The 26,730-nt window shown below is 49.4% G+C and overlaps 2 protein-coding genes across 3 annotated transcripts in view; one reads left to right on the forward strand and one right to left on the reverse strand.

The window, feature by feature from the left end:
• Otog (otogelin) overlaps positions 1-4,500 on the reverse strand; it is a 79,220-nt gene extending 74,720 nt beyond the window's left edge. Inside the window, exons 1-4 of the mRNA XM_047517925.1 lie at positions 4,404-4,500; positions 3,933-3,984; positions 3,715-3,775; positions 486-561 (exon numbers count right to left, since the gene is read on the reverse strand). Of these exons, the coding sequence (XP_047373881.1) occupies positions 486-561; positions 3,715-3,775; positions 3,933-3,984; positions 4,404-4,500 (286 nt within the window). The remainder of the gene's footprint in view (positions 1-485; positions 562-3,714; positions 3,776-3,932; positions 3,985-4,403) is intronic.
• Positions 4,501-7,004: 2,504 nt separating this feature from the next.
• Positions 7,005-26,730, forward strand: part of Ush1c (USH1 protein network component harmonin) — a 44,396-nt gene continuing 24,670 nt past the window's right edge. For both annotated transcript variants that reach the window (XM_047519523.1, XM_047519524.1), the window contains exons 1-14: positions 7,005-7,139; positions 15,976-16,043; positions 17,406-17,549; positions 17,689-17,827; positions 21,562-21,670; positions 21,798-21,822; positions 21,999-22,056; positions 22,348-22,442; positions 24,038-24,122; positions 24,354-24,413; positions 24,556-24,612; positions 24,910-25,052; positions 26,097-26,162; positions 26,522-26,646. In XM_047519523.1, the coding sequence (XP_047375479.1) occupies positions 7,104-7,139; positions 15,976-16,043; positions 17,406-17,549; positions 17,689-17,827; positions 21,562-21,670; positions 21,798-21,822; positions 21,999-22,056; positions 22,348-22,442; positions 24,038-24,122; positions 24,354-24,413; positions 24,556-24,612; positions 24,910-25,052; positions 26,097-26,162; positions 26,522-26,646 (1,210 nt within the window). In that variant the 5' untranslated portion in view covers positions 7,005-7,103. The remainder of the gene's footprint in view (positions 7,140-15,975; positions 16,044-17,405; positions 17,550-17,688; positions 17,828-21,561; positions 21,671-21,797; positions 21,823-21,998; positions 22,057-22,347; positions 22,443-24,037; positions 24,123-24,353; positions 24,414-24,555; positions 24,613-24,909; positions 25,053-26,096; positions 26,163-26,521; positions 26,647-26,730) is intronic.

Here is a 26,730-nt window from a genome sequence, read left to right on the forward strand (position 1 = left end):
GGCCACAGGTGAAGAGGAAACAAAGTAGAACAGTGTGGTGAAGGAAGCAGTCATCATGTGAGAGGAGGAATCACAGACATGGAACAGGTCATGGGGCAGGCATAGGCATGAGACAGGTGAGGGGAGGGATCATCAGGAAGGTGAGAGGAGAGGACATAGAAAACAGGACATAAGGAAGGGAATGCCACAGGAAATTGAAAGAAGTCACAGAACAGAATGAAGGGGAGAGAAAACCAGCCACTGCACAAGAAGCACAATCTCACTGGAGTCAGACAGTGTGAGGGGAGCCCCAGGGACATAGGATACAACTCTCCTCAGGTAGGAAGGAAAAGCAGAGTGGCATTGGAGGCCAAGACTGGGGAAGGTGTAAACAGACCTGAGTCAGGAAAAAGAGGTCACAAGAGGCCAGAGGGAAGACACTTCCTGCCCTTAAAGTTTCTCCTGGGCCAGGACCCTGTCACACACAGCCCATAGACCACACTTACAAGATGGCGCACACTTGGCCCGATGGAGCCGCCTTTCCCAGGAAGACATGGCCGAAGAGTCCAGGGCTTCAACTTCCTTTTAGAGACAGGATGGGGAGGACAATGAAGGGCTGTGTCTGAACATATTCCTCTCTCTGCCCCAGCCTCCCCTTCCTTCTCCCTCCCTCCCCAGGAAGCCTACTGCCCTCTATAGCCCCAAACAGAAACCCTCCTTTAGAGAACAAACATGGGGAAGAGTTGAGGAACAAAGGAAACACCACACCCTTCCCTACCCCACCTTCCCCTGGGGCTCTTCCAACAGCAGCAGAAGCAAGGCTTCAAGGATTACCAACTACTGTTCTGGGAACTCAGTTCCAAGTCAGGACTCTCCCTGAGACCACAGATCTGAGGAGACTGGCGAGGCAGGGCTGAAAATCCCTAATCTCCAGACTACCCCTGGCACATGGTCTCTTTAGACATAAACCATATGAAAGGACTAGCCTGAGTATCATGAGTGTCCAGTCACCACAAACTAGACTGGACCCCTGACCTCTCAGAACTTAGGTCTGAGGGGTCTAATGTCACCTGGGACTGGAACTGGCACAGCAGGTTCCCTCTTAGAGGCTCAGTCTCCTCATTAGTACAGTGTCCCCAGAATTACATTCCAGGCACAGAGCTAGGTGCGGTGAAGAGGACAGAGTCCCAGCATGGAGCTTATGTTCATGTTCCCAGGACCAAAAAGCCACAAACCACACTGTGGGTATTGATCTCCATGTCTTCCCCACTCTCTGGCATCGCTGCATGCCCAGGCTAAACCCCCAGTAAATGACTTGAAATAACTTGAAACATAGCAAATATTCAGAAGCTTTAGTCCCTGGAGCCCAGTCCCAGCTCTCTGCCCTTCCTTGGCAGGTGAGGTCTCTCTGCCTTATGCCCTGACACTCATACCCGCCTCTCCCTGTCCTTCTGGCCATCTGGGAGGTCGCTGACCTATCCTTTGCCAGGTTTCTCACCACCCTTTGGTACCTCCTGGGTCTTTCCAACAGTCTTGACTCAGAGATTCAGGTCAGGCTTAGGGGTCAGGTTTCCTGCCTGATAGCAATCTACCCTAGGGACCCTTGGAGACCAAAGGGAATAGGAAATGGTGAAGCCACCATCCTCCTCTGGTCCCTGGAGAGCTCTTAAGCTCATTCTTTGTGTCTCTACACCTCACCCCCACCTTAGATGTGGCCTCTGAAACTCCTATTGTGAGTATAAGGCAGTTCATGCCCCAGAGCCATTTTTGGAGAAGTCTTTAAATCCTGTTCAAATGATTCATCTTCAGTACCAATCAAGGGTTCTTAATTATTTTTATGCCATGAACTCCTTTGACAATCTAGTGACAACTATGTGGACACCTTCACAAAGTAATATTTTTAAATACACCAAATAAAACCTAAGATTACAAAAGAAATCAATTACACTATAATTATGAAAATATATTATTGAAATATGTGATTTAGTAATATTTGTGCTTCTTTATTAACACATGAAATAACAAGATCTTATCACTGCCAAAATTTTGAAGTAGTAATGAGCATAAATGATATCTTGAGATATCAACAACTGTAAGGTAATAGGAAAATGTGATTTCTACTGGTAACAGTCACAGACACTGCTGATACTCTTGTGGTCTGTGGCCAATAGTAGTAATAATTGAAAGGCAAGCTGAACTTCAGCTGGATTGAGTTTTCCAAAAATAATAATGAATTTTTTTTCTCATTCATATTCATGAAGCTGCTGGTCTATACTGTCAGTTCCCTGGAAAATGCCTGAGCTCTGCAGAAGTTGGACAGTCTAGAAATCAAGGTTGGTTGGCTATTGGTCTGGGATCCGTGCCTACTTCCTTACAAATGAGGGCATTCAAATAGGAGCCCTAGAAGTGTCCCTGGTATATGGACCTTAGTCCCACACCCCTCCAGTCGCCTTAGAGGAAGGCCATTCAAACTCCTTATTGCTTTATGGAATAATGTGAGAAACCAGGTTGCCTGGTGCAGATGTTTGTGACCCTTCCATAAGGAAAGGAGAGGGAGGCTACCCAGGAAACTAGTAAGGAAGTAAGTCCTTTGGGGAATGAGGTGTCTGGTTAAGGATCATGTTCCCACTAAAATGCATGGATTCCTAGATATCCATGAGCAGAGGGACAAGCCTGACTCAATCAGGAGACTTCAGTTCACCTGTTCATTGTGGGATCACAGAAAATCAATCTCCTACCTCAGTTTCTCTATCTATAAAAAGAATGTCTACATTACCTTTCAATTCAAACTATATCTGACTGCCCTTCTAAAACTTGGAGCCTGGAAAAGCAGGTAAAGGAGAAGAAAAACACCTAGCAAATCCACATTAGAAAGCAAGCGTGCCCACCCCAGCCCACCTCAGGCCTTGATACATATTTCCAAAAGGCAGATAGCTGGGTCTCATTGTTTTCTATTATAAACAATGCCCCCCAACCTGCTGACCCAGTGTGTCACCCAGAGCTGCTTGTTGGACTGGTGCACATAGCTGTGACTCAGACTGCTGTGGGGGATGTCACCACGTGTGGGCTGAATGCATAACATGTCTGTGGTTGTAGAAAAAAGGGGACAAATGCAGACTGGAATTCAAAAGAAAACCTGAATCCCTGATCCGGAGGTCAACAAAGTTTGGCAAAGGGAGCAAACAAACCCTGCCACCTCTCCCACAAATGCAGAGGATCCAGGAAGTGAACCACAGGGATTGGTCACGACTCAAAGGACTCTACTCAGGCTCTACTTCTCAATCAATCCTTCCCTGTAACCTCCAGCAGGTGGCCCAATTTTTGCTGGCTTCTCAGGCAGTATTCCTGGGCACCCTCCAGCATATGGAGAAGGATCTGTGACAGGGTTGACCGCCTTTGCAAGATAGGCAGGGAGAAAAGAACTTCACTCTGCTAGAGCCTTGCCTGCCTGCTTTCACCTGGAGCAGGGCAGAGAGCTTGGCTGTCTCCTGAAAGGACTGGTGCCCACCCCTGCCAAAATCACAGCTGGCTTCAGGGCCCCAAGAGACTGGGAATATGGGAATGGAAGGGTCTTATGAATTTTCACACTTCAAACACATACCAGGAACCTGTCTGTTCCCTTCTAAGTAACTCCCAAGACAGCCCTTCTGTAACTACTGAGTTCCCTGCATCCCCTCAACCAGATAGAAATACACCCCCTGCCCAATGAAGACTCTATTCCCAGGCCCCTCTTACCTGGCCTCCCATCACCATCAGGACATTCCCTGTAGTAAGGGTCCCCTCCTGGTAGCTGTGGCTAAATGAGAATCAAGCCTGGCATGGGTTGGGGAATAACCATGCCTCCCTTCACCCCCAGGCCCACCCCATTCTACCCACTAAGCCCCTAGGGTCACCTAGACCAGGAATAAAGATGGGAGCAGTGGGTGGGGCAACTATGGCATGTGCCTACTCACCTGGCTGGCGCAGGCTGCAGCTCTGCACTTGCCCCAGGTGTGGTTGCTGCAGCTGGGGAGGGGGGATTGTTCTCCACGGGGGCTTTGCCTCTCTTTGGGTTTCCCACCACCATTTCCCCACCCATGGCATTCCCCTAGTCAGTCACAGTCTCTCTCTCTCTGCAGCTTTCTCAAGTCCTTCCTCCAACTCCCTGAGGACCCTTCTGGGAAGGGGTCTCCCTCTTTCTTCCACTCCTTGAGCCCCAGTTCTGTCTGGCTCCCCACCCTGGGTCTCTTCTACCTGGCCTCACTTAGAACCCTTTCCCCTCTTGCCACAGACCTACCTCTCTTACCCTCAGCCTCCTTCTTTCTAAACCCCCCCCCTCCCTCCCTCAGATGGGACCTTCTCCTTCCACCCTTTCTTCAACCTGCCCGACCTATTTCCCAAAAAGTTCCCACAGCCCTGGCCTCCCCCGTCTTCACCGTTCTCACCACGAGGCTGCGCCTGCGGGGACTCCAGAGCCGGCTCACCCCGAAGCAGCCAGATGCAAGCAAGTAGCAGGCAGAGCACAGGCGCCTGGAATCCCATAGGGACGCAGGGGGACTAGCGAACCTGACCACAGGGTTGGGCTCCTAGGCGTCTCACCCAGCAAGGCAGGGTCACACCTCCACTCCACACTGCTTGTTGTCTAGCTCCGGTGTCCCGCGGCTCCCTCCGACCCTCCTCCCCAGATCTTGGCTCCTCCCTGAGCTAGAGTAACAGAATAGTCTAGCTCATTACCATAAGTTAGGTGCCTGAAGATGGTCCAGACTCTGCCTTTCTTGACCTGTGGCTCCCTCCCCAGGGGGCCTGGATTCAGATCTTCAGCCCTAAGTCCCCTGGGGGAGCAGAGGCACCTGTACAACCTCAGCTCCCTAACCTGGATCCTGGAAGTCCCTTCCACCAGAAACCAGAGATGCTGAATGAATTCAGTCCTACCCTCTCCTTTTACAGAGGGCCACACTGAGGCCTGGAACATGCCATTTGGTGGTCAGTGATCAGGAGCAGAGTCAGGACTCAGGCCTGCAGAGTCCTAGCCTATCCTTCCACCAATCCCCACTACCACTTCCACCTCAGCCCCAAATCCCCACACTATCCCCAGTTGTGAGCACCTTTGGAGAATGACTCGGCTCATTCCGGCTCATTCCTCTGAATGCCAGCACTAGCTCAGGAAGTGTTGACTGAGCTAGGTTGTCCTAGTGCCTCATACTCCCATGCCATTGCTCCCATCAAGGCCAGACTTTGACAAAACAACTTTAATATTGTAAACAAAACACATTCTCTGTCCAAGATGAATTTTTAAGTGGTGAAAAGCTGAATCTGAAAGCCTTAGGAAGTTGTGCATTGTTCATGTGGTCAACAGTTAAAAAACACCAACTAGATGCCAGTCCTTGTAGATAATTATGATGATGAGGAGGAGGAGGAGGAGGAAAAGAGGAGGAGGAGATTTGGTCAGTAGACCCCCCCAGCAGTGGTATAATTTAGGATGCACACATTCATTCATTCATTTAACGAACTATTTTGTGCCATGCACTACACTAGTCATATTATGGTAGAACCCTGAGCCTATCATCACACAGGGTACCTGAAACCATGGGTATAGAAGGGATGGTGAAGAGGAGAGAGTCAAGGAAGGGGCATTAAAAAACTGGTTAAGGAATGGGTGGAGGCAGGGTGGACTCAGAGAAAGCACGGGGAAGAGAACCAGAACTCAATTCAATCCTCCAAACCAAGTGGGGAGCATTTTAAGAAGGAGGGAATCCATGGAGGTTATGGTCAGGTTAAAAAAAAAAAAAAAAAAAGACTGGGTGTCCAGTAGACTGCATCTTCTGAGTAAGGACATTTATCGCTCTGCCTAGATTCTAAATATGAAATAAACAGCCACTTGACACATTTAAGAAATGTAGAAAATCGATGCTGTAAGTGGGAGAGGAATATGTTTTGTGACATTTTCTGGACCGTTGAAAATTTCACAAGTCTTCCTCTTTAATCTCTGACTTACTTATGTACTAACTGGATACAAAGGTGAAGACATGGATAATATTTTAAGGTTCTTCTCCAGGAGGGATTTACAGATTAAGCTAGGTAATAATTTAGCCCACATGAAAAGCATCTGGTTGCAAAACTTCAGCTAGAGGGAGAGCACTCAAAGAAGGGGCTTTTTTGCCCCCTATGCTCAACCCCAGGGCCTTGAGTATGCTAGGCAAGCACTCTAGCACTAACCTACATTCCCATCCTGAGAGGTGCCTTTATATGTCCCTGAAGGTACAGCTATTTGTCTATCTTCTTTCTCTTGCACCCTTATGTGCAAACTGGTCAGACAGCCACCCTGGGTTAGGTTCAGATGTAAGCTCCATAGTTACCCCACCCACCCACTTCTCCTGGCCTTTTCATCCCCTCCTGTCCAGCTCTTTCCTCTCAATCTGTCCCAGGCCTGGTTCGTCATTGTGTTTCCACCCAGCATTGGACCAGGGCAGGAAACATTTTGACTGAATTGAGTCAAATGGACCAGAGAGTTTGTGTTCTGGATAAAGGTTAGCCATAAATCAGATGTCACGGCCAGGCCCTTCCATGCTTCAGTGAAGGTGTATGTTTGTTTTGGTTTGGGTTTTATTGAGGGCCAGGGGAGCACTTACGGAAGAGGGGAGGGGAAGTCTGTGGGTGGGGGCACCCTCTACACTGGTTTAGATCCTTGCAGGTCACAATATGACCCAGTCCTACCCCAGAAATTCACAGATCAAGGACTGATGTCTTACTGGTGGGAAAAGTGCTTGGCGGAGGCCACTGTGGAATATACACTCAAGGTGAGATGTGCAAGGGGTCCTACCCAATCAGGTGAAGAGTCGTAGCACTCTATTTGGGCCGGCACAAAATATCACAAACTTCCTGCCACACACACACACACACACACACACACACACACACACACACACACACACGCCCATTTCTCCAGGGCTCCGGCGGGAGGCGACGCTTCAGGACAGGTGTCTCTGGCAGCAGCCCCGCCCAGGCTCCGCCCCCACCCCTCCCAGGCCCCGCCCTAGTCCCCGCGGAAAGCCGGGCCGGTCTCGGTCGCCAACTCTGGCCAGCTCCCGCAGCCCGGCACCCGAAGGAACGGGTAGTGCAGCTACACTGATCGATCCCGCCCAGCCATGGACCGGAAGGTGGCCCGAGAATTCCGGCATAAGGTCAGTACTGCAAGAGGTGCGCAAGCAACGGGGACCTGACGTCCGGGAGGGGAGGGTGGAGGATGGACATCCCCAACGCTACTCCCACCCCCACCTTTTCTAACCCGGCCTCGGGGAGGGGAGGGGTCTGGGAGGGCTGGGACCTTCGAGGGTTGAGGGTCCTCTGGCTGCCGGAGAGATCTCCAATAAAATGAGGACAGAGTCATTGAGAGTCCCGGTGTAAGGGCTGCTAAACTGATCCATCTCCAGAAAACGTCCTTTCTCCTACCCTCCAGGGCTGCAAACTCTGAGGTTGGAATACCTTCCAACCTTGGCCCAAGGCAGGACACTTATCTGAGATGCTCTGCAGTGGGCAAATCCCCTGCCTCCTAGTGTCCCCAGCCTAGGACTGTTGGAGCCCATGGTGAGAGACTGGGCAGTATCAGAGAGGCCAGGATTGAAGAAGGGAAAGTGGGTCTCTCTCTGCCCTTTGACCTCCAAAGATGACTTAGAAGCAGCTCTGTGAACCTTACCCACCCAAGGGCATAATCTTAGGAGCTGAGAAGCAGCTGGGCTGCAGTGTGGGAGCACAGGGGGAGGAACCAATAGTGTGAGGAACCAGCTGTGACCAGTCAGCTCCTTCAGGCAGAGCCACCTCTCCAGGGTATGTCCAGGTGAGAGACCTCTTTGGTGGTCCCTGGTGCTCCAAGACCTTCACTGGGAGCTGCTTAATATCACCCATAGCATTTCCAGTGCTGTTTCCAAAGCTGTGCAGGGCCTACTGAGGCCTTGAGGCCTCCATCCAAGGGACCTAGTGGGTGGACCTCCTCACCAGGCCTTCCAAGAGGTTCTAAGCTAGGGTGTCTGGAGCTACCCATAGACCCTGCCAGAGCTCCAGAGGGCCTGTAACTTTGGATGGAGCCAAACCCCTTCCCAGTTCTGAGGCAGGCAGAGTGCATGAGGCAAGTCAGAGTGATTCTTCCTCCCCTCCCTGCTTCCCATAGAGAGGCCCAGAGGAGCCCGAGGTGAGGGGCAACGTGGGAGGCAGCCATTCATTTAAGAAGTGTGTTTTGAGCACCCAGTCTATGCCCTCAAATTGCCGGTCATGTGACTGAGAGGCAGCCCCTACACTAGTAGTGACCTATGGCTGGGCACTGAGTGTTGAAACCAAAGTTTGGTAGGGGCACAAACTGGCAGAAGTCTCCTCAAAGCAAGGCCTTGGCCTTTCCTGATCCTGCTCCCCAGGGTAAGAGGTGGCTGGAAGGTCAGCAGAAGCTGGGGATCTGGCTAATGTCAAGGGAGTATTTGACCTGTTCACTAGTGTATGCTGTTGCAAAGAGATGTGTGGGGAGAAATTTCAGCTGTTGAGGACATTTGGTGAGTGTAGGTTTCAGGCAACCCACTTTGAGGAAACTCAGCCTCCCATCCCCCACTGTGGGCTTGAATTTCACTTTCCTGCCTTGGCTTGAAAGTAATGCCAGGTTTTCTTTTGCCCTTTTCCTGTCAGGGTACCTACTCTTTTCCTCTATTGAGAGAATCACCTCTAGAGTCCCCAGTGCCTGACTCAACTTTGGGTTTACCCCTATTCTTCCTCCCTGGGCCCGAAAGACTCCAAAGGATTTAAGGCCCCTATGTTCCACCACCCTGCTCTTCCTCATCACAAGTGCATTACCTATTAATGTCCCTGTGTGTGCAGGCAGGGCAGGTGCCACACTGGGCAAGACCTGGGCTGGACTTTGTGCCCTGCTGCCTCGGAGACAGCAGGAACCTTCCCCTCCCAGGTTGGGGTTCACCCAGGAACTGGGAGAGAGAATGGAGCAGCAGAGGACAGAGATGGGGCATAGAGGCATGCTGGGTGAAATTTACAGCTCACTGTTGATTGCTTTTTAGATGTTCCTTCCTTAATATTTTGGAGCAAATTTACTCCTGGGCAATGGTTTGTAATCTAAATTTTTAGTTGTTGGAGATTGTATTTAAGGTAATATATCATAAAAGATAGTGCTGGGTGACCTGGAGCAAGTTACTTACCCTCTCTCTGTCTCAGGTCTCTAATTTGTGAAATGAGGATAATGACGTTTAACTAATAAGGTTATCTTGAGTGTGGAATGAGATCAATATGTGTGTAGGGGGCTGCAATAGATCCTGGCACTTAAGGAGTCCTCAAGAAGTATGCACTGTGGCTTATTATCTGGAATTAGGCAGGAGTGTCGTCAAATCTCAACCCTGTCACTCACTGCCAGTGAGGCTATGGGCAAGCCATTTAATCTTTGTGAGCTTTAGTTTCCCGAACTATGAGACGGGGTTTGTAGTACTTATTCATGAGACAGTTAGGATTAAATAGGAATTCAAGTATTGGATGCTGTGGGCCTATAGTCACCACATGGTTTCTGGCCAATGCCTGCAGTGTCCCATTATATGAGCCAACAGGCTCCAGGTGTTGTCCTACCAGTTTGTGTAATTTCCCTAAGGCCACCAGCAGCACTTACATGCCCTTCCCAGTGATAGGTAACAGCCTTGGGCCAGGATGGGCTAGGGGGCATGATCAGAGACTTAAGGTTTCTCCCCCATAGAACCAGCTTTCCAAATCAGCCTCTCTGCTCACAACCCTTGCACATTGCAGGAACTTGGTTACTCATTTGCTCACAAAGTATTTATGGCCTCTTTAGTAGTCACACATTTATGAGTAGCTCTGGTGTATCCTGGCTAAGGCCAGACAACTGAGAGTGGGGTAGGATGATTAAGATCAGAAAGAGTTCCTACCTCCAAGGAGTGGCTGATCATTCATTCATTCATTCATACAAGCAGTAAATTTTGACTGAGTTTCTATGTATACCAGACAGTGTTCTAAGCATCAAGGAACAAAATAAAGCCCTGCCCTCTGAGAGAGTACATCTGATGGGGAATACAAACAGGTAACAAGTAAAGCAGTAAAGTATTCTATGATGCCAAGTAGTGATAAATGCTATGAAAAATAAACTGAGGTGAGGGAAAAGGGAGTAACAGTTGGTACTTTATGTAGGGTAATCAGGAAGGCCTTCCTGAAGAGGTCACATTTGAGCAGAGACCTGGAAGAAGAGCAGAGGAATAAGCAGGTATATGTGAAAAAGCATTCCAGGAAGAGGAACAGAAGTGCAAATGTCCAGAGGCTAGCATATGCCTGCTGTGTTGACAACCATTCCTCAGTAATACTGACTAGGATACAACTGTGAAGACATGACTGGATTAACATTTATGGAGGGCCACTCACTGCCTGCTGCTGAAGATATAGAATTTGTATCCATTTATTTTTATTTAACTTTATTTAACAAACACATAGGACTTATGACTTTATAGGCACTGTTCTAAACCTTATAATTATTAACTCATTGAATTAGTAATGAAAACAATCATTAATCTCTCATAGAAGGGTTAGAGTTTTACGACCATTTTACACATAAGGAAAACTGAGGCAGATCTAGTTGAGAAAGGGGCTTGTTGTTCCCACCCTCCGCACTCACAGCTAGGCCTGTGTCTGGGCTATGGCACAGGTTTGTGGAAGACCAGTGGGGAAAAGAGTCCAGTACAACTTGACAAGGTCCACGGTAGAGATGAGAACAAAGTGGAGGAAGAACTTGTGGAGAGGAAGTTTTGCAGGTGCTGCCACTACTAATGGCTAGCGCTCCTTGCCAACCAGGGCACAGCAGGAGGCAGGCAGCTCATCCAAAGAGAAAACCAAAGCAAGCTTTGTGAGGGGACGGTAGAAAAGGGCAGGGATACACGAACAGACTAGGCCGGGTGACAGCAATGGGAAGCCAGCACCCTGCAGGGGCCAGGGGAGGGAGGTCACCAGAACAGGGGAGAGCAGGGCTTCCGAGAGGCCCAGGCAGGGGCTGCAGCCTCTGGTGAAGGAAACTACCCAAGGTGGTCCCTCAGGCCACCAGCCAGGGGACTAAGCGACTAAGAGTCTTGGGTCCCTCCTCCTCCTACCGTTCATCTCCTGTTCGTGCCTCCCACTGGCTGAAACACCAGGGATCCAAGGGAACCCAGGCAAAGGGCCCCAGGACAAAGGGCAGGATGTAAGAGGCTGGGAGTGCCAAAGGAGAAGACACACGTTCGGAGCCTGTCCCAAGTGCTTTACATATGTCGCCACTTAATCCTCATGACAGACCGGGGAGGGCACATCAAGTGAAACAATATGCATTATTTAATTTGTTCTTCCTCTCTTTCTCCCCGTCTGGCTGGCGTGCACATCCAGTTGAAGCTGCATGAGTTAGATGTCGTGTGGTTCCCTGTGCAGCTGTCCTGAGGGCCAGTCCCTGTGGGGAAATACTAAGGGATGAGACTGAAAGGGCTCCAAAGCCAAACTCGGATTTTACCTCCAATGCCCCTGAACCTGGTGAGGATGGAGGTGCTCCCTCCCATCCCACACAGACCCACAGCACAGAGACAGCTGAGCATCAGCCATAGAAAAATCTAGGTGCTGACTGCAGATGGGAATGATGACATAATAAAGACCTCCCAGCAGTCACTTGCAGATGATGAGCTCCTTTAGGACTTCTGTGCCCTACATCAAGAGGGACCCAAGAAAAGGAAAAGCTTTTTAAATCCAGTAGGAGAAAAAAGACCGCTGTCTTGCACATAGGAGGTTAATAAGTGTGTATATTAGGCAAGTGCATACAAAAGTGTTATATGGGGTAAGTGGACACCATGGTAGATTGAAAAAAGCAGAGGTTTTGAAGGCAGCAGGCATAGGTTGGAGTCTCAGCTCTCCCATTTCCCTGACCTCTGTTTCCTCATCTGTAAAATGGGGCTAAGGACAACCACCTCCAGAGATTATTAGGAGATTAAAGATAACTAAAGGAGAACAAAGACAATCAAAGAAGTTACTGAGAGGTGTCAGACAGTCAGTATGCAGAGTGGCTGAATAAGCAAAGGAGCAGACAAAGAGAACCTTTGGAAGGTTGGAAGACAGGGGAGGAGTCTGTGGGCCGGGCCTGGTCAGGAAGGACTCTAGAAGAGGTGACTTGGACCTCACCTTGAGTGAAGGCATGGTTCAGATGGAAGGAGGGAAGACACTCCATCTTGCTTAGTTTTGGGGTCTGCTTTTCGAGGATGAACTAGAAATGAACTGAGAAGAGACAGAGCCTCCAGGAGTTCTGGGAAGGTGGTGGTCCAAGACAGGGCCAAGAGCATAGAAGGAGGGTTCCAGCCTTGAGCAAGGGGAGTTCATTCATCATTCCACAGTCACCACTGAGAGCTACATGCCTGTGTGTCCAGCACCATGTTGGGTACCACAGGGAAAGAAAGATCATGAATGGAGAGGAGGGAAGAAATGGATGTCAAAAGACTCACTGTGTGCCAGGAGCTTTATGCATCCCTAGGAATCATACCAAGTAGTCAAAGCAAGGTTTCCTAAAGCTGATCTTCAACCAGTGCAAGGCAGAATACTAGGAGGAAAGGATATTATGATGCGATTTTTAAAAATAGTTTAAAACCATAGTTTAATGGCAGCATTGCTACAGCATGCTTGGTCTTCCAGAGGACTTCCATCTTTCATTCTTTTTTTCTGGTACATTTTAAAGTCTGCAAAGTGAGACATGGAGGTGTGTTTTCAGAGAGCAAAGCAGGGCTGTTTCTCTGAGCCTCCTTAGAGACACTTCTGGATGGGAAATTGTCCCTTATTTTGTGGGCTCTTCTGTTGATTCATCACTTAGATTCTCTCCAGCTGTTTGTATGAAGTTTTTTTTTTTTTTTTTTTTTTTTTTTAATGGACATATGAGACGTGGAGGTGGAGGGAACATTCTGACTGATGTTGAGGAGTTCCAGTGTGTTAGGGGAGGTGATTGCTCAGTTGCAGCTTGAGTCCCACGTGGACTGTGGCGGTGATGACCCTACAATAGCAGGCAAGGACAGACGGGAACAGGATCTAAGTGAGCTTACAAGTGAGAGCCCATGGACATGAGGTTTTCAGAAGGAGACTAGTAGAAAGTAATTTCTGGGTGGGGGCCTATGAATGCAGTGGTCTGCACTGAAGATCTGCCCACAGGTCAGGAGCCTGGGACTCCCTCAGGTCTTTTCTACAAAGACTTTCATCAAGAAATCTGTGCTTGACCTAGAGAAAGGAGAAAAGCATTCCTAGATCCTAAAACTGGAAATTTTCTTAGTTTTCTACCTCAACTTTACACCCAGAGCAAAATAAAGGCTGTCCACTGAGGATAGTCCCTCACTGCTTAAACCTAAGGCTGTCACCAGCTGCACTCCTGCAAAGGGGTGAGGGGCCTTCAGACCTAAGGCCTCAATCAGTCAGAGATTCCCTTTTCTGGCCTTTTGCTTCTGTCACCACCCATGGCTAGAGTTAGGTTGGAAGTCCTTTGGGGAGGGTGTCCTCACTTCAATCAGAGCAGGTGGGATTTTTATCTTCTCTGAGAAAGCAGAACATTTGCGATTCAAAGTATCATTTAAAAGTGTCTGCTGGGTGCGGTGGCACATGCCTATAATCCCAGTGACTCAGGAGGCTAAAGCAGGAGGATCACAAGTTCAAAGCCATTTATCGAGACCTTAAGCAACTTAGTGAGATCCTGTCTCAAAATATATATTAAAAAAAAAAAAAAAGTGCTGTGGATGTGGCTCAGTGGTTAAGTGCTCCTGGGTTAAATTTACAGTGAAAAAAAAAAAGTGTTCTGTTTCTTGCTCATTATGAACCAAACCAAAAGGTTTTCTTAACAGTGCAAAGGAACAAGATATCTTAAAAGCAAAAGGTTGGAAATGTTGACTCTAAGGAGCCTTGGGGTTATTTCCCCCTGAGAGGCCTGAATCATACCAGATGGACATGGGTAGCAGCCAGAGCATAGGCTTTGGAGTTGGACCTGGGTTCAAATCTTAGCTCTGCTTAGTAGTTATGGGGCCTTGGTGAGTTTACTTAACCTCTCTGATCCTTTCTGCAAAATGGTGTGAGACTATGGGCTCACAGGCCTTGTACAATAAACAAAGGAATAAAGCCCACAAAAAGCTCCCAGTGCCACCATGGGGGCCCTGCAAAGGTCATTTCCCTTTCCCTACTGTTCCCATGGCTCCTTCCACCAGAATCATGGAGACAAATCCATCCAATACTTATTTATTGAGCACTTAGCTATATGAGGCACAAGGAACTTAGAACAACCAAGACCTCATCCTTCCCTTCATGGGGTTTTCTATCCAGCAAAGGAGACGAATGATTTAAAAAAAAAAAAAGAGCACACTTTAAATTACAAGCAACAATCCAGATAATGATGGAATTGAAACATCATACAGGGTGGGCGTGGGTTCTGTTTAGGTTGGTGGGCAGGGAAGACCAGCCATACAAGGGAGCAGGGAACATACATCAGGAGAGAGTTTGGCATGAGAGGAACCGAAAGGAGACCATGCGAACAGGAAGAGTGGCGGGCTGAGCTTGAATAAGACACAGCAAGGGGTCTGGATTTGGATTTTGCTTTAAGTACAAGAAGAAGCTAACAGGTGACATGATCTAATTTATCAAGATATTTCTGGGTGACATCTCCAACCTTCTTACATAGGCTGCAGCTAGAGAGGGTGGAGAGAGTTCAGGCTGTGTCCTCATAGAGATGGGCTTTTGAGAGTGCCCACTCATGGCAGACTGGGCCAGAGCCCAACAAACCTAGTACCCCAGGATTTAGTACCACTCACTCAAGCACATGCTGCCATCCCCATCTTCTAGGGGGATGCCCTTGCAGTGAGGTAGGGAGGGAACGGAGGTGCCCCGATTGGAGCAGGTGGGGGAGTTTCTGACACCCAGGCTATGAGTCCATGAGAGCTGCCTCCTAGGTTAGGCTCATCTTTTGTGAAATGCTCAGCCTGATTTTAGGGGCAAAAGTACTGCCAAGTCAAGATTAGAAATTTGTATTCCCTGCTCAGATTACAAATCCCAAGGTGTTTGGCCCTACAAGTCCTCTCTGTATTGGGACAGACAGAAGTCCCTAGTCTTCCAGAAGTAGGGACTCTCACATGAAGAGCTGATGCCTGGGACCATGCTCTTGAGCCTGGAGGCTGGAGGGAGGGAATCAGGGACTCCTCCAGCTCCCTCGTTGCCCTGTTACTCAGTTTTGTGCTAAAGGGAAAGCCAAGGATATAGCACATAGATTAACAAAGAGCTGTCCCAAAGAGTGAAATTTAGGGCTCCCAGATCACTGGCTCCCCAGGGATTGAGGTGCTAATGAAACAGTTCCTGAACCTGACCTTGAAGTTCTAGTCACTGACGTCAGCAAAGTTGAAATGATGTAACCTGACCCTCCCTCCTGGGGAGACCTAGAGAGGGGAAAGGAGTGACCAGGAGGCTGACTAGTGGACAGAGCTCAGGGTCAATCCAGCTTAGGCCAGGACAGGACAAGGCAAAGTTCCCCTGGCAAAGGTGTCGCAGAATTCAGTGGCAGGGCACTTCCTGCCAGTGGGATGTGCTTTCTGAGCGAGTGGCCCAAATCCTTTCTGAAAGCATTTATCCGGCACTACAGCCACCATCAGGTAAGACAATGGGGCTTCTTCCAGACACCGAGACAGTCATGGGGTGAGCAGCAGCACTGCTATGGAGTGTGTCACTGCCACGTGGGGTTCACATCCTGTGTGTGTACACATTATCACTCCACCTTGGGACAAGGCTCAGCCTGGTCACATCTGGATGTGCAAAAGTACTTCTCTGGCCACACTGGCATGCTCTGCGTGGGTATGATATATTGGAGTCAGGAGGGCACTGTGACCTCTGTCTTCCCTCCTCTCTTCATAACTCATCTTGAGCTGCTGGAATAATCCCTGGTGTGGCCTCTCCTCTCTGGAGTCTGCTATGGGTTTGCTGGGCCTGGAGCTGTAATTCTGCCCTTGGGTTTTACAGGTAGATTTTCTGATTGAAAATGACGCAGAGAAGGACTATCTCTATGATGTGCTGCGGATGTACCACCAGTAAGTGTGCTGGTCCTACTCCTGTGGACCAACCTTCACAGGGATACCCCTATGCTCAGGGAGCCCTGGGATGGGTTGCTCTAAGATAGAGGAACTTGGGGAGGCAGATGCTTGATGCTCCTGGGAGCGAAATGGACATACCATTTCAGCAACTTGTTTTAGCAACTACACAATTCTTTTTTCTTGACTCTGAGTTAGAGGGCAGGGGTATACTTGTGAGCAAAACAGACTGGTCTCCACCCTTAAGTTGATCACAGTCTCATGGGGGAGGTTTAAAGTAGACAGATATATTCAATAGAGCACAAGTGTTAGGACAGAAAAAGAAATGACAGCAAGTTCCGGCCACTGCATTGGATATCTCTGGTCACCCACTTGCTTTTTGAGTCATTCAGCCCACATTTATAAGCTCCTCTCAATTTCTAGGTGCCATGCAGCATCTAGGATGAAGAAGATCCACTTTCTTTCCTTGAGAAACTCGTGGCCTGGTGGGGAGAGACGAATACATATTTCAAGTCCCAGGAACTCTAGCATAAGTTACAATAGAATAATTGTTAAGTGGAGGTAAAAGTAGTAATTTGAGGAAAGAAATTTTTACCTCTAACTGAGGGGTCAGGGAGGTGCCAGGAGAACTTGAACTAGAAATTTGGATGTGGAATATTGGGGAAGGGCATCCCAGGATGAGGGCTCAGCATCAGGAGAGGTGCAGAGGTGCAAAGGCACAGGGTGTGGATGGGGAATGAGGGAGTTAGACCTTAGAGCACCCTGAGAGCATGTGGAGCCACAGACTTGAGAAGTTCCAGGGAGACAGGTCATGGAGGGCCCTGAGGCTGCCAGGGAGAATGGATTTTGTCCTCTAGGCAATAGGGAGCCAATGAAGGACTTTGAGAAGGGAATGACTTACATTTAGTAAAGATTAGATGAGAGTTGGCAAATCAGCAGGCAGCTGGAGATGCAGAGGGTCTGAATTATGTGAAAGCACAAGAAATATATTGAGGGTGGAATTTCTAGAGGTTAGCAACCCATCAGACTAGAGGATCAGAGTATGAGACAACTCATCCACATCTCACCTAGAGCTGTCCTGTATGGAAAGACCCTGGACTTTAGAGCTAGGCAGAGCCAAGATTGAAATCCTGGTTTTATTTCATGTGTAGAATGAGTTAACAATCTTTAGCTCACAGATTTTCTTGTGATACTTATGTGAGAAAAACAAGCTCTTCCAAAGTTCATTGCCCAGACTTAGAAGCTCTGAACCTTTCAGGAGAGTACTCAATTCCTAGGCCTGAACCCAATAGGTGGGGAACTGGGCTGAGACAGAGGCCATGGTCAGAGGTAAGTCTCCAAGTATCCCCCACATCTCTTCAGGACCATGGATGTCACTGTGCTCGTTGGAGACCTAAAGCTGGTCATTAATGAGCCCAGCCGCCTGCCTCTGTTTGATGCCATCCGGCCACTGATCCCGCTGAAGCACCAGGTGGAATATGACCAGCTGACCCCTCGGCGCTCCAGGTATGGAGGGAGTCTCTAGCCTAGAGGTGAGGGTGGGAGAGGTCACTCTGGGATGAAATGAATCCCTCACTAGTGGGCCGGACAGTGCTGGCAGTCAGGCTGAGCTGGGCCATCACTAACCCACTCCCCACCACGACAGGAAGCTGAAGGAGGTGCGTCTGGACCGTCTGCACCCAGAAGGCCTTGGCCTCAGTGTGCGTGGTGGCCTCGAGTTTGGCTGTGGGCTTTTCATCTCCCATCTCATCAAAGGAGGTCAGGCAGACAGCGTCGGGCTCCAGGTGAGTGAGCAGAGTCTAGGGAAGGGGTGTCCAGGGTCTCAGACTTCCTGCCTCATTCACTAGGCAGTGTGGTACAGTACAGTCACCCACTTCCCTGAGCCTCTGGGAGAGAGAGGCTGCTGCACCCTGATAGGCATCTGTAGTTCCGTAGAAAACAGGCCACGGGCAAACTGTTTTCTTGAATATAACTGCTGCCTCATCCCAGATGCTGCTGCCCCACGGGCCCCACCTCCCCTACCTACTGAAGGAGGACCATAGGATCATAGTTAGGTCCAGCACCTGAAGGCTGGTACAGGTCACCTTTTAGCAGTAGGGAAGAAGGCCCAATGTAGCATGATGCTTGACAATATAGACCCTGAGCCTAAACTGCCCAGTTCAAATCCTGACCTTGCTGTTTATTAAGCTGTGTGAATTTGGTGAAATGACTTAACCCTGGGCCTCAGTTTCCTCATCTGCAAAATGGAGTGATGAAAAAATAATATATCTCATCCGGCTGCACAAGGAACAAATGAATTAATATTAGAAAGCTTATAACTCTGCCTGACATGGGAGTGTTTTGTGTTTTATAAATAAGCAGAGAGGGAGATAGAGAGGGAGAGAGAGAGAGACAGAGACAGAGAAAGAGAGAATGCTAACAATGTGCTGGATATAAGCTCACAATAGGTTCTCACTGTTCTCATTGGGTATATTATCCCCAGTTATAGTTAGTAGAGGCTTGGAGTCTAGTAAATGGCAGAGCCAGGATTAGAACCTGGATCTCCTAAGGTCAACCCAGAGATCTCCCTTTAGCACCCCGGAGTGACTCTCCCCCACAGTCCCTGCACCTCCATGTCTGAGCAGAGCATGCACATCTCACTCCTCCCAGAGCCTGGAGTTATGTTTTTGTCTGTCCAGGTAAAGGAGGCCCTCCCTACCTCCCAGAGCTTCCAGAGTGTTCGTTATCGACATCCCAATCCAGGAGGCCAAGCCAGGGGCTTCAGGGGGCTCTAGTGCTAATGGGACCAGAGAGCGAGGAGTGGGGGTGGAAATAGGGAACTGACAGACAGGGCTTTGTTCTGAATCCCTGTCTCACGGCTTGCCGATGGCGTCTGAAATTTCAGCCCCTTCATTATTCCTTTCCTCTGTGGCACATTTTCCAGTCCAGAAACAGAGTCAGAGAAATAAACATAATGAGTGCCTCTCTTGGCTCATCTGAGGCCCTCTTTTCTTCCAGGGCTAGCTCTCCTTCTCAGATGAGCTTTTCTCAGCAGTGCCCCAATGCTTGGGGGCGAGAGGACATTTTAATGAAATTCAGGGTTTTACCTTCCCAGTTGTTTCTCAGGCTTTTGAATTATCCACCCTTTCTTGTGCTGATGGACTCATCTCTCCTTTGTTCCACTGACCCTCAGATGCTCATGTCTTCGTGGTGCTACACAAAGCCCCTTTTGCAGAGCTCTTTGTGGAGTAAAAGGGAGAAGGAAATTGATCCTGCAACCTGAACCAGGAGTCCTGTGGGAATTTTATTCCTACTGGGGTCCTGGGCAAGTTCCCTTTAGGAACAAGAAAGGGAACTTCACTCAGAGGAGCTTGGGGGAAAACACTTGCAATCATTGACCTACCTGGGTTCATGTTTCTAAGAAGATCTCAGGCCTGAGGACAGCTGAGAGAAGATTCTGGAAAGCAGGGGAGGAACTGGTGCAGATATAACCTGACTGAGCCAAAGACCCTGTGCTGATTTGACCTATGTTGGGTCCCCAGTGGGGTCAGATTATCCAATAGGACCTAGTCCTGGGGCTCCATCCCTCTGTTCTTGCCCCCTAAAGGAATTCTATTGTTAAGTCCTCTTTCCTGCACTGAGGCAGCTGTGCTCTACAACTTGCTGTACCTTCTAGGACTAGAAAATGATTCTCTGTGCCTTTGCTGTCCCAGCCGTATAAGGGACAGAGCAATCCCTGCTTTCCTGTGGGACTTGAACACTCTGACAGGTGGCAGGGATCCAGAGAGGACAAGATGCAGTGAATTGTAGCCAGGCTTGGCCACTTGCCTTTCTTTTTTTCCTCCAGACACCCAAGAGACAAGGCTTGTTGTCTGTCAGGAACACCTGACTTGGGATCCCAGCAGCCTTATTTGCTCACGAGGTATCCTTAAACAAGTCATTTCACCTCTCTGGGCCTCCATTTCCTCATCAGATTCAGAAACACAAGTTCCTCCCCTGCAGGTTTGCTGTGAAAAATAGGTTGCAAGGAGCCAATCAGTAGTTCTCCTTGAATCTGATGTCCCCAGAAACCTAGAGAGTTCTTTACTGAGCCCCTCCCTTTTGTGCCTTTTTGAGCCCCTGGCCACCACTGCCAGGACCTCCCCTCCCCTGAGAAGACTGGGGTCTGTATCCAGGGAAGGAGGGGGTCATTCCTGGCAACAAGAGAGGTGACTATAGGAGTGTTGTAGGGTGGGAGTTGGCCTTCAGCGCCCTTCAGAGGCTGTGAGTCCTCTAACCCCCATAGCATCCACCTTGTGTCCCCCACACATACTAACAAGTCTCCAAAGGGTCAGCACATGTTGTTGGAGTTAAGCCCCCAGCTGCCCTGCACTGGCCTCAGACTGAAGAAGGGCACCCGGGATCCAGTTTCTATTTTGCAGCTACAGCCTATGTGACCTTGGAGAAAACATCATCTCCCTGGGCCTAGGTGTCACCTGATCTCTGAGGGTCTTTCAGCTCTGTGCTTATTCAATGACGAGCTTCAGTTCTGATCCCCAGGGCTGAAGTGCACAGAGCAGGCAGCAGCAGTGTTCAGCAGGGGCAGCCTCAGCATGGGTCTGCATCCCCAGTTAGCCCTCAGACCCCCATCTCCCAATCTGCTATTGCCTAAGCTCTGAGAAGAGGAATCTGAGCCTAGAGTTCCCAGCTCAGGCCAAATGACAATAGTCACAACCATGTATTGAGCACTTACTATGTGTCAGACACCAACTAGCTTTACATGCAGGAGTTCCTTAATTCCCACAGCAATCACAATACTCCCTATTTTGCAGATGAGGAAAACTGAGGTTCAGAGAGGCCAAGAGATTTGCCCCAGGTCACATAGCTAACAAAAGTAAAAGCAGGGATTTGAAGCGAAGACATCAGATGCCAAAGTCCTGAGCTTATTTGCTATTATTTGCTTGCTTCAAGAATAGGAATTCAGAGGTCGGATCACAAAAGCATTAAGATGTGACAGTAAGGTTCCATAGAATGGAAAAAAATAAAAGAGAGATCAATTGTTTGTTTTGCTAATGAGAGCTTGGGTCACAGGTCCCCATCCAGACTTGGTTATAGCCTTATAGTGTTGTAGTGACTAACAGACAGGAAGCCTGCTTCTCAGGGGTGTGGTGGGACAGAGGCCTGGCAGGGATGCTTGAAGCTGGGCAAAGCACCACCCTATGCATGGATTTCAAAACCTAATGATGTCCCAGTGGGGTGAAAGGGACACCTGAGTGAGGGGACAGAGTCCTGAGTCCTATGCCACCCCTCACCCCCCATCTTGGTGTCCTCATCTGTAAAATGAGGCAGAAGGAAGTACCACCTGCTCTGGGATCCCTCGGGCTGATGTAGGGTGGGTTGGTTGTAAAAAGGTACTAGGGTCCATCTTCAGGTGCATTCTGGGGAACAGCCCAGCTGTCGGTCCCTTCTCTGGAGCAGGCCATGAGTACCTGGTAGTGGGCCTTTCCTGCTACCAGTTGCTCCCTCGACCTGGTGCTTATTCCCTCTCTCTGTGGCCAAGGTGGGGGACGAGATTGTCCGGATCAATGGATATTCCATCTCCTCCTGCACCCATGAGGAGGTCATCAATCTCATCCGAACCAAGAAGACTGTGTCCATCAAAGTGAGACGTGAGTGAGGCCAGAGCATGGTGGGGCTCAGTGATAGTGGACTGGGGTGGGCAGTGGGAGTACCCAGGTCCCGGGAGGACAGAGAGAGCAGGGCAGCTGCCCTAACCCCAGTTCTTTTCTCCCACAGACATCGGCCTGATCCCTGTGAAGAGGTGAGTAAGACCCTCCTCTGCAACAGTCTTTTCCTTGAGGGTCCAGGGTCCTGGTGTCAGTCACAATGGTCCTGGGCCAGTGAAGGTGGAGGCTGCAGATGTAGCAGATCTGGACTTGGGTCCTGGTCCCTAAAATATTGCTAACAAACACCTGTTCTATTTTTCCCTCTTGTCAGCTCTCCTGAGGAGCCCCTCAAGTGGCAGTATGTGGATCAGTTTGTGTCAGAATCTGGGGTAAGGGCCAGGACCCCCTGTGATGGGGCTTTGGTGGAGTGGACTTCCAGGAGGGGCAGCTGGTCTTAAGGGAGGGTTGGCTCTAAGGATATGTTCTCAGGGTCTTCACACAGACCTCCAGGACTCCAGAATGCTGGAGTAGAAGGCCCTCAGCTGGCCTGGCTAGTGCAGACCCACACCCCAGAGACAGAATGACCATCTGGTCTGTGAAAATTAGGCAGTGCTAATGGCTCAAGAGGCCATTGGCATGCACATAGACAGCCAATGACCTTGCTTTTGTTCCTCTTCCAGGGCAGTCGGGGCAGCCTGGGCTCCCCAGGGAGCCGGGCACACAAGGAGAAGAAGGTCTTCATCAGCCTGGTGGGCTCACGGGGCCTTGGCTGCAGGTGGGTGCAGCAGGCCCTAGGCTGGGTTGTGGCTGGTAGACTCCAGTAGACTTCTAATGCCTCTTCCCTTCCTCACTGCTACTTCTGAGGACACCTGTCAGTGATGTAACTTGTCCATCAGCGATGACACTTCTTGTTGCCTGAGTTCCACTCTGAACTTCACAGCCACCCAGGGCCAGAGGGCCAGCTCCAACCAAGTTCATTTTACAGATGAGGAAATTGAGACCCAGAGGCAGAGACACGTTCCTTGGATAGGCCTTTGGCTGTTTGCAAAAGGACATTGCCTATCTGGGCATCTCTGTCACAGTTCTCTTGTCACAGCTTACCTCTTGACCTTCCTTAAGAGGCAGTCAGGGAATTCCAAACAGGCATTGGGCCACATGAGGAGTTCTTGTCAAGCACGCAGGTGTTACAGTCACTCTGTTGTCAGTTCCAGCCCTACCAGGCCATGCACAAGCTCAGGAACCTTGAACCAGTTAACATAACCACTCAGCCTCAGTTTTCCCCCTATAAATAGGGGAGAATAATACACACATCACAAGGTTATTGCAAAGGAAGTAAACAAGAGCTTAGTAGACTAAGCTTAATGCCTAGCAGGTAGTAAGTGGTTGGTAAATGTCAGCTAATATTATTTATGTTGATCTGATTATTTCCATTCCTTCATATTTATTCAACACTTTTATAAGTGATTTTTAAAAAATATCTTTCCTTTCTGGAAGATGATAGAAATATAGAAGCCAAACATAGTTACAACATAGGGTGAGAAGGACTCTGAGGGAGCTATATCCTGCCTCAGGGATGGCAAATAGGTTTCCTATCTGTGCCATCTCTAATCGATTAGTAGGTGGCTTCCTGGGGTACTGTTCTGCTAAGTTTTTTTTTTTTTTTTAGTACCAGGGATTGAACCCAGGAGTGCCTAACTACTGAGCCACACCCCTGGCCCTTTTAAAATATTTTATTTAGAGACAGGGTCTCAATAAGTTGCTTAGGGCCTCCCTAAGTTGCTGAAGCTGACTTTGAACTCACAATCTTCCTGCCTCAGCCTCCCAAGCTCCTGGGATTTCAGTTGGATATCACTGTGCCTGACTCTGCAAAGAATTCTAAGATTGTATCCAGCTTGCTGGGGAAGAGTGCTGCAGTCCCTCAGTGATGTCAGCCACAGATCTAAGGCAGGGAGAAGAATGAGCAAGTGCCATCCTTCCTGCAGATATTTTGGGAGCACAGAGAAAGGAGTACTAGCTCAATCTTGTGATAGAATAAGGGCACTGCTGAAAAAATTTTAAATGAGATAGCATTTGAGTCATCAGGTATGAAAGGAAAGTTCTAGAAAGAGAAGAAATAACACATGTGGTTATATTGGGTGAGGGTTGGGTAGGGAGAATTACAAGTAGTTTTCTGTGTCTGTTACCCAGGGGAATAGAATCAGCCTGGAAGAGAGACAGAGATGGAGAGTCTGTGGGTCCTGAGTTCATAGATGACCTATGTCCTGAACACCAGATGCCCAGATCTGGGTGATAGGACACTGAAAACCAGTAAGTGCTTTAGGGGACAAGCAAAGAGGGCAGAGCCTCACCTGCATTTCCCACCTCCCACAGCATTTCCAGTGGCCCCATCCAGAAACCGGGCATCTTCATCAGCCACGTGAAGCCTGGCTCCCTGTCTGCAGAGGTGGGGCTGGAGGTGAGTGACCCAAAGAAATTAACCTCTCATGGCATAATATTTGATAGCTAGTAAGACAGTTATGGAGTAGAGAGGTGACAAGGTGAGCTTGAGGCCCTCCCAGGACTCCATCAAAGCTTTTCAACTGCTCTACTCATTGGGAAGAGTTGATAAACAGCCACTTAGGCACCTTGAAGGATCCCTTCCTACAGGTGAGTGTAACACACCAATCTTTCTCCATCTCTCCTTCAGACAGGAGACCAGATTGTTGAAGTCAATGGCATCGACTTCTCTAACCTGGACCACAAGGAGGTAAGATGTGAGGGTCTTTATCTGCTGGCCTTATCACCTCCCCACCTTACTTCTCACCTAGCTACCATGGTGTCTGTGTTCTCTGCCTGGACTGCCCTGGTCTATCGTCAGACCCCAGATGACTGACTTCCTGTTCCCTCAGGCTGTGAATGTACTGAAGAGTAGCCGTAGCCTGACCATCTCCATCGTAGCTGGAGCTGTAAGTCCAGAATGAGGTGATGGGGACCTCATGACCCCCGACCTTCAGACCCAGAACCTATGGCCTCATATCTCTGCCACACACTCCTGGAAAGGGCCGAAGGGTCTCCCTCTCTGAAGCTCTGACAGCAGAGGGACAGGGCTTCTGCCCAGCAAGAAGCTTGGGTCAGAGACTACCAGAGTTGTAACACCCGGGGGGACACAGCACTGAGAAGGCAACCCCCATTTGGCAAAACTGTGGCTGTGGATGCACAGCTTCCCCAGGGGGCTGAGCAAAGGGCCTCTTTCTCCCCCTGAGGGCCGGGAACTGTTCATGACTGATCGCGAGCGGCTGGCGGAGGCACGGCAGCGCGAGCTACAGCGGCAGGAACTCCTGATGCAGAAGCGGCTGGCCATGGAGTCCAACAAAATCCTCCAGGAGCAGCAGGAGATGGAGCGCCAGTGAGTGGCCATCCAGGGGGCCCCACCTTCCCAGGCCACCGTGGCCCCACCCACCTTGCCTCTTGACCTCTGCTCCTACACAGACTTCATCCCCACTTCCCCAGCTGTCCTCAGACCATATGGGTTAAGTGGCAGGTCAGTATATCCATCCTCTGCCTCAGACCACCTGGCTCCTCCCTCCTTGCTGAAGACAGCCCCTGATTTCCAGACTCCAGGACTGTGGGAAATGAGGTTCCTGCCAGCAGCACCGACATGTTGAATACCTACCATGTGGCTGCTGCTGAGGACCTTGCTTATGTTACTTAATTTAACCCCACACCAGCCCTGGGAGGGAGTTGGTGTTAGTCTGATTTATAAGAAAGGCAGCTCAGAGGAGTGAAGCATCTTGGGTCCAAAGTCACACATGACCAAGCTGGGATTCATATCCAGACAATCTGGTTTGAGAACCTGGCAGTCCCCAGAGGGCCACCCACTTGTGGTGCTAACTGCTTCCCACCAGGTGGTTAAAATGATGGACTGAGAAAATAAGTGGGGAAAGCAATTCATAAATCAAAAACTACGGTCAAAATCCAAATGCACATGTATTCTCAGCACTTAATAAGTATTTGGAAAAGGAAGGAGAAAGGATGTCCCCATCTCCCACATCAAAGAACTAGTCTGGAAAGCCACACCTGGTTAGCAGCCCCTGCCTGGGGTCTAGCTGGGCCCTTCTCTGAGAGGACCCTCTCTCAGTCCAGGTCCTGCCTATTGTGGTTACTTCATCCAAGAGTTTGGAGGGGGACACATGGAGTGTGGCTCTCATGTGAACCTGCCACTCATCTCCTGTGGCACAAAATCTCTGCCCAACTAGGCCAGGCAAAACCACCCAGGAGCACAGGTCCAGACTTTGTTGGACAACTTCCTCAGCACCCAAAGCTGTTGCAGGTGATCCTGGAAAGGAAACTGGAGGAAACGTTTAAACTTCTCTCAAATCAAGAATCAGCCACAAGGAACAGTTCACTTTTTTTGCATAGACTCAAACATGCCAACCTACATTTATTTTAGGAGGAGAAAGGAAATTGCCCAGAAGGCAGCAGAGGAAAATGAGAGATACCGGAAGGAGATAGAACAGTGAGTATCTTGTCGTGTGTGCATGCACATGCAGGTGCTCATGAATGTGCTAACAGAAGTGTGGCCAGCCAGAGTCCACCTCCAGGCTCAGTTTACCTGGCCCTCTGTCCCCTGGTGGCTCCTCCTTTATTTGTAGCCATGCCACACTCCTAATACAGCCAACATACCAGGGCAACAAGAGCAGAGGTGTTTGCTCAGAACACCAGCTCCAGAGTGGCCTTCCTCACCACACTGGAACCACGAGGGCTCTCCTGAGCTGGTTGGGGTTCTCAGGTAGGCAAGGCATAGGCAAGACGTAGATAAGATGTAGGACTTTGAAGGTTCCAACTCAAATCACAGGTATGGGGGTTTAATTTCAGGATCACAGAAGAGGAAGAGAAGTTTAAGAAGCAATGGGAAGAAGACTGGGGCTCAAAGGAACAACTCCTCTTGCCTAAAACCATCAGTGCTGAGGTGCACCCAGTACCCCTTCGCAAGCCAAAGTGTAGGTACCATGTGGCAGGGGAAGGGGTCTTCTAGGACCTGGGGCTGGGGGCCAGGACAGAAATGCTGGTCTCCCTCCACTCAC

The sequence above is a fragment of the Sciurus carolinensis genome, chromosome 11 (assembly GCF_902686445.1).
Source record: "Sciurus carolinensis chromosome 11, mSciCar1.2, whole genome shotgun sequence".
NCBI classification, from domain to species: Eukaryota; Metazoa; Chordata; class Mammalia; order Rodentia; family Sciuridae; genus Sciurus; species Sciurus carolinensis.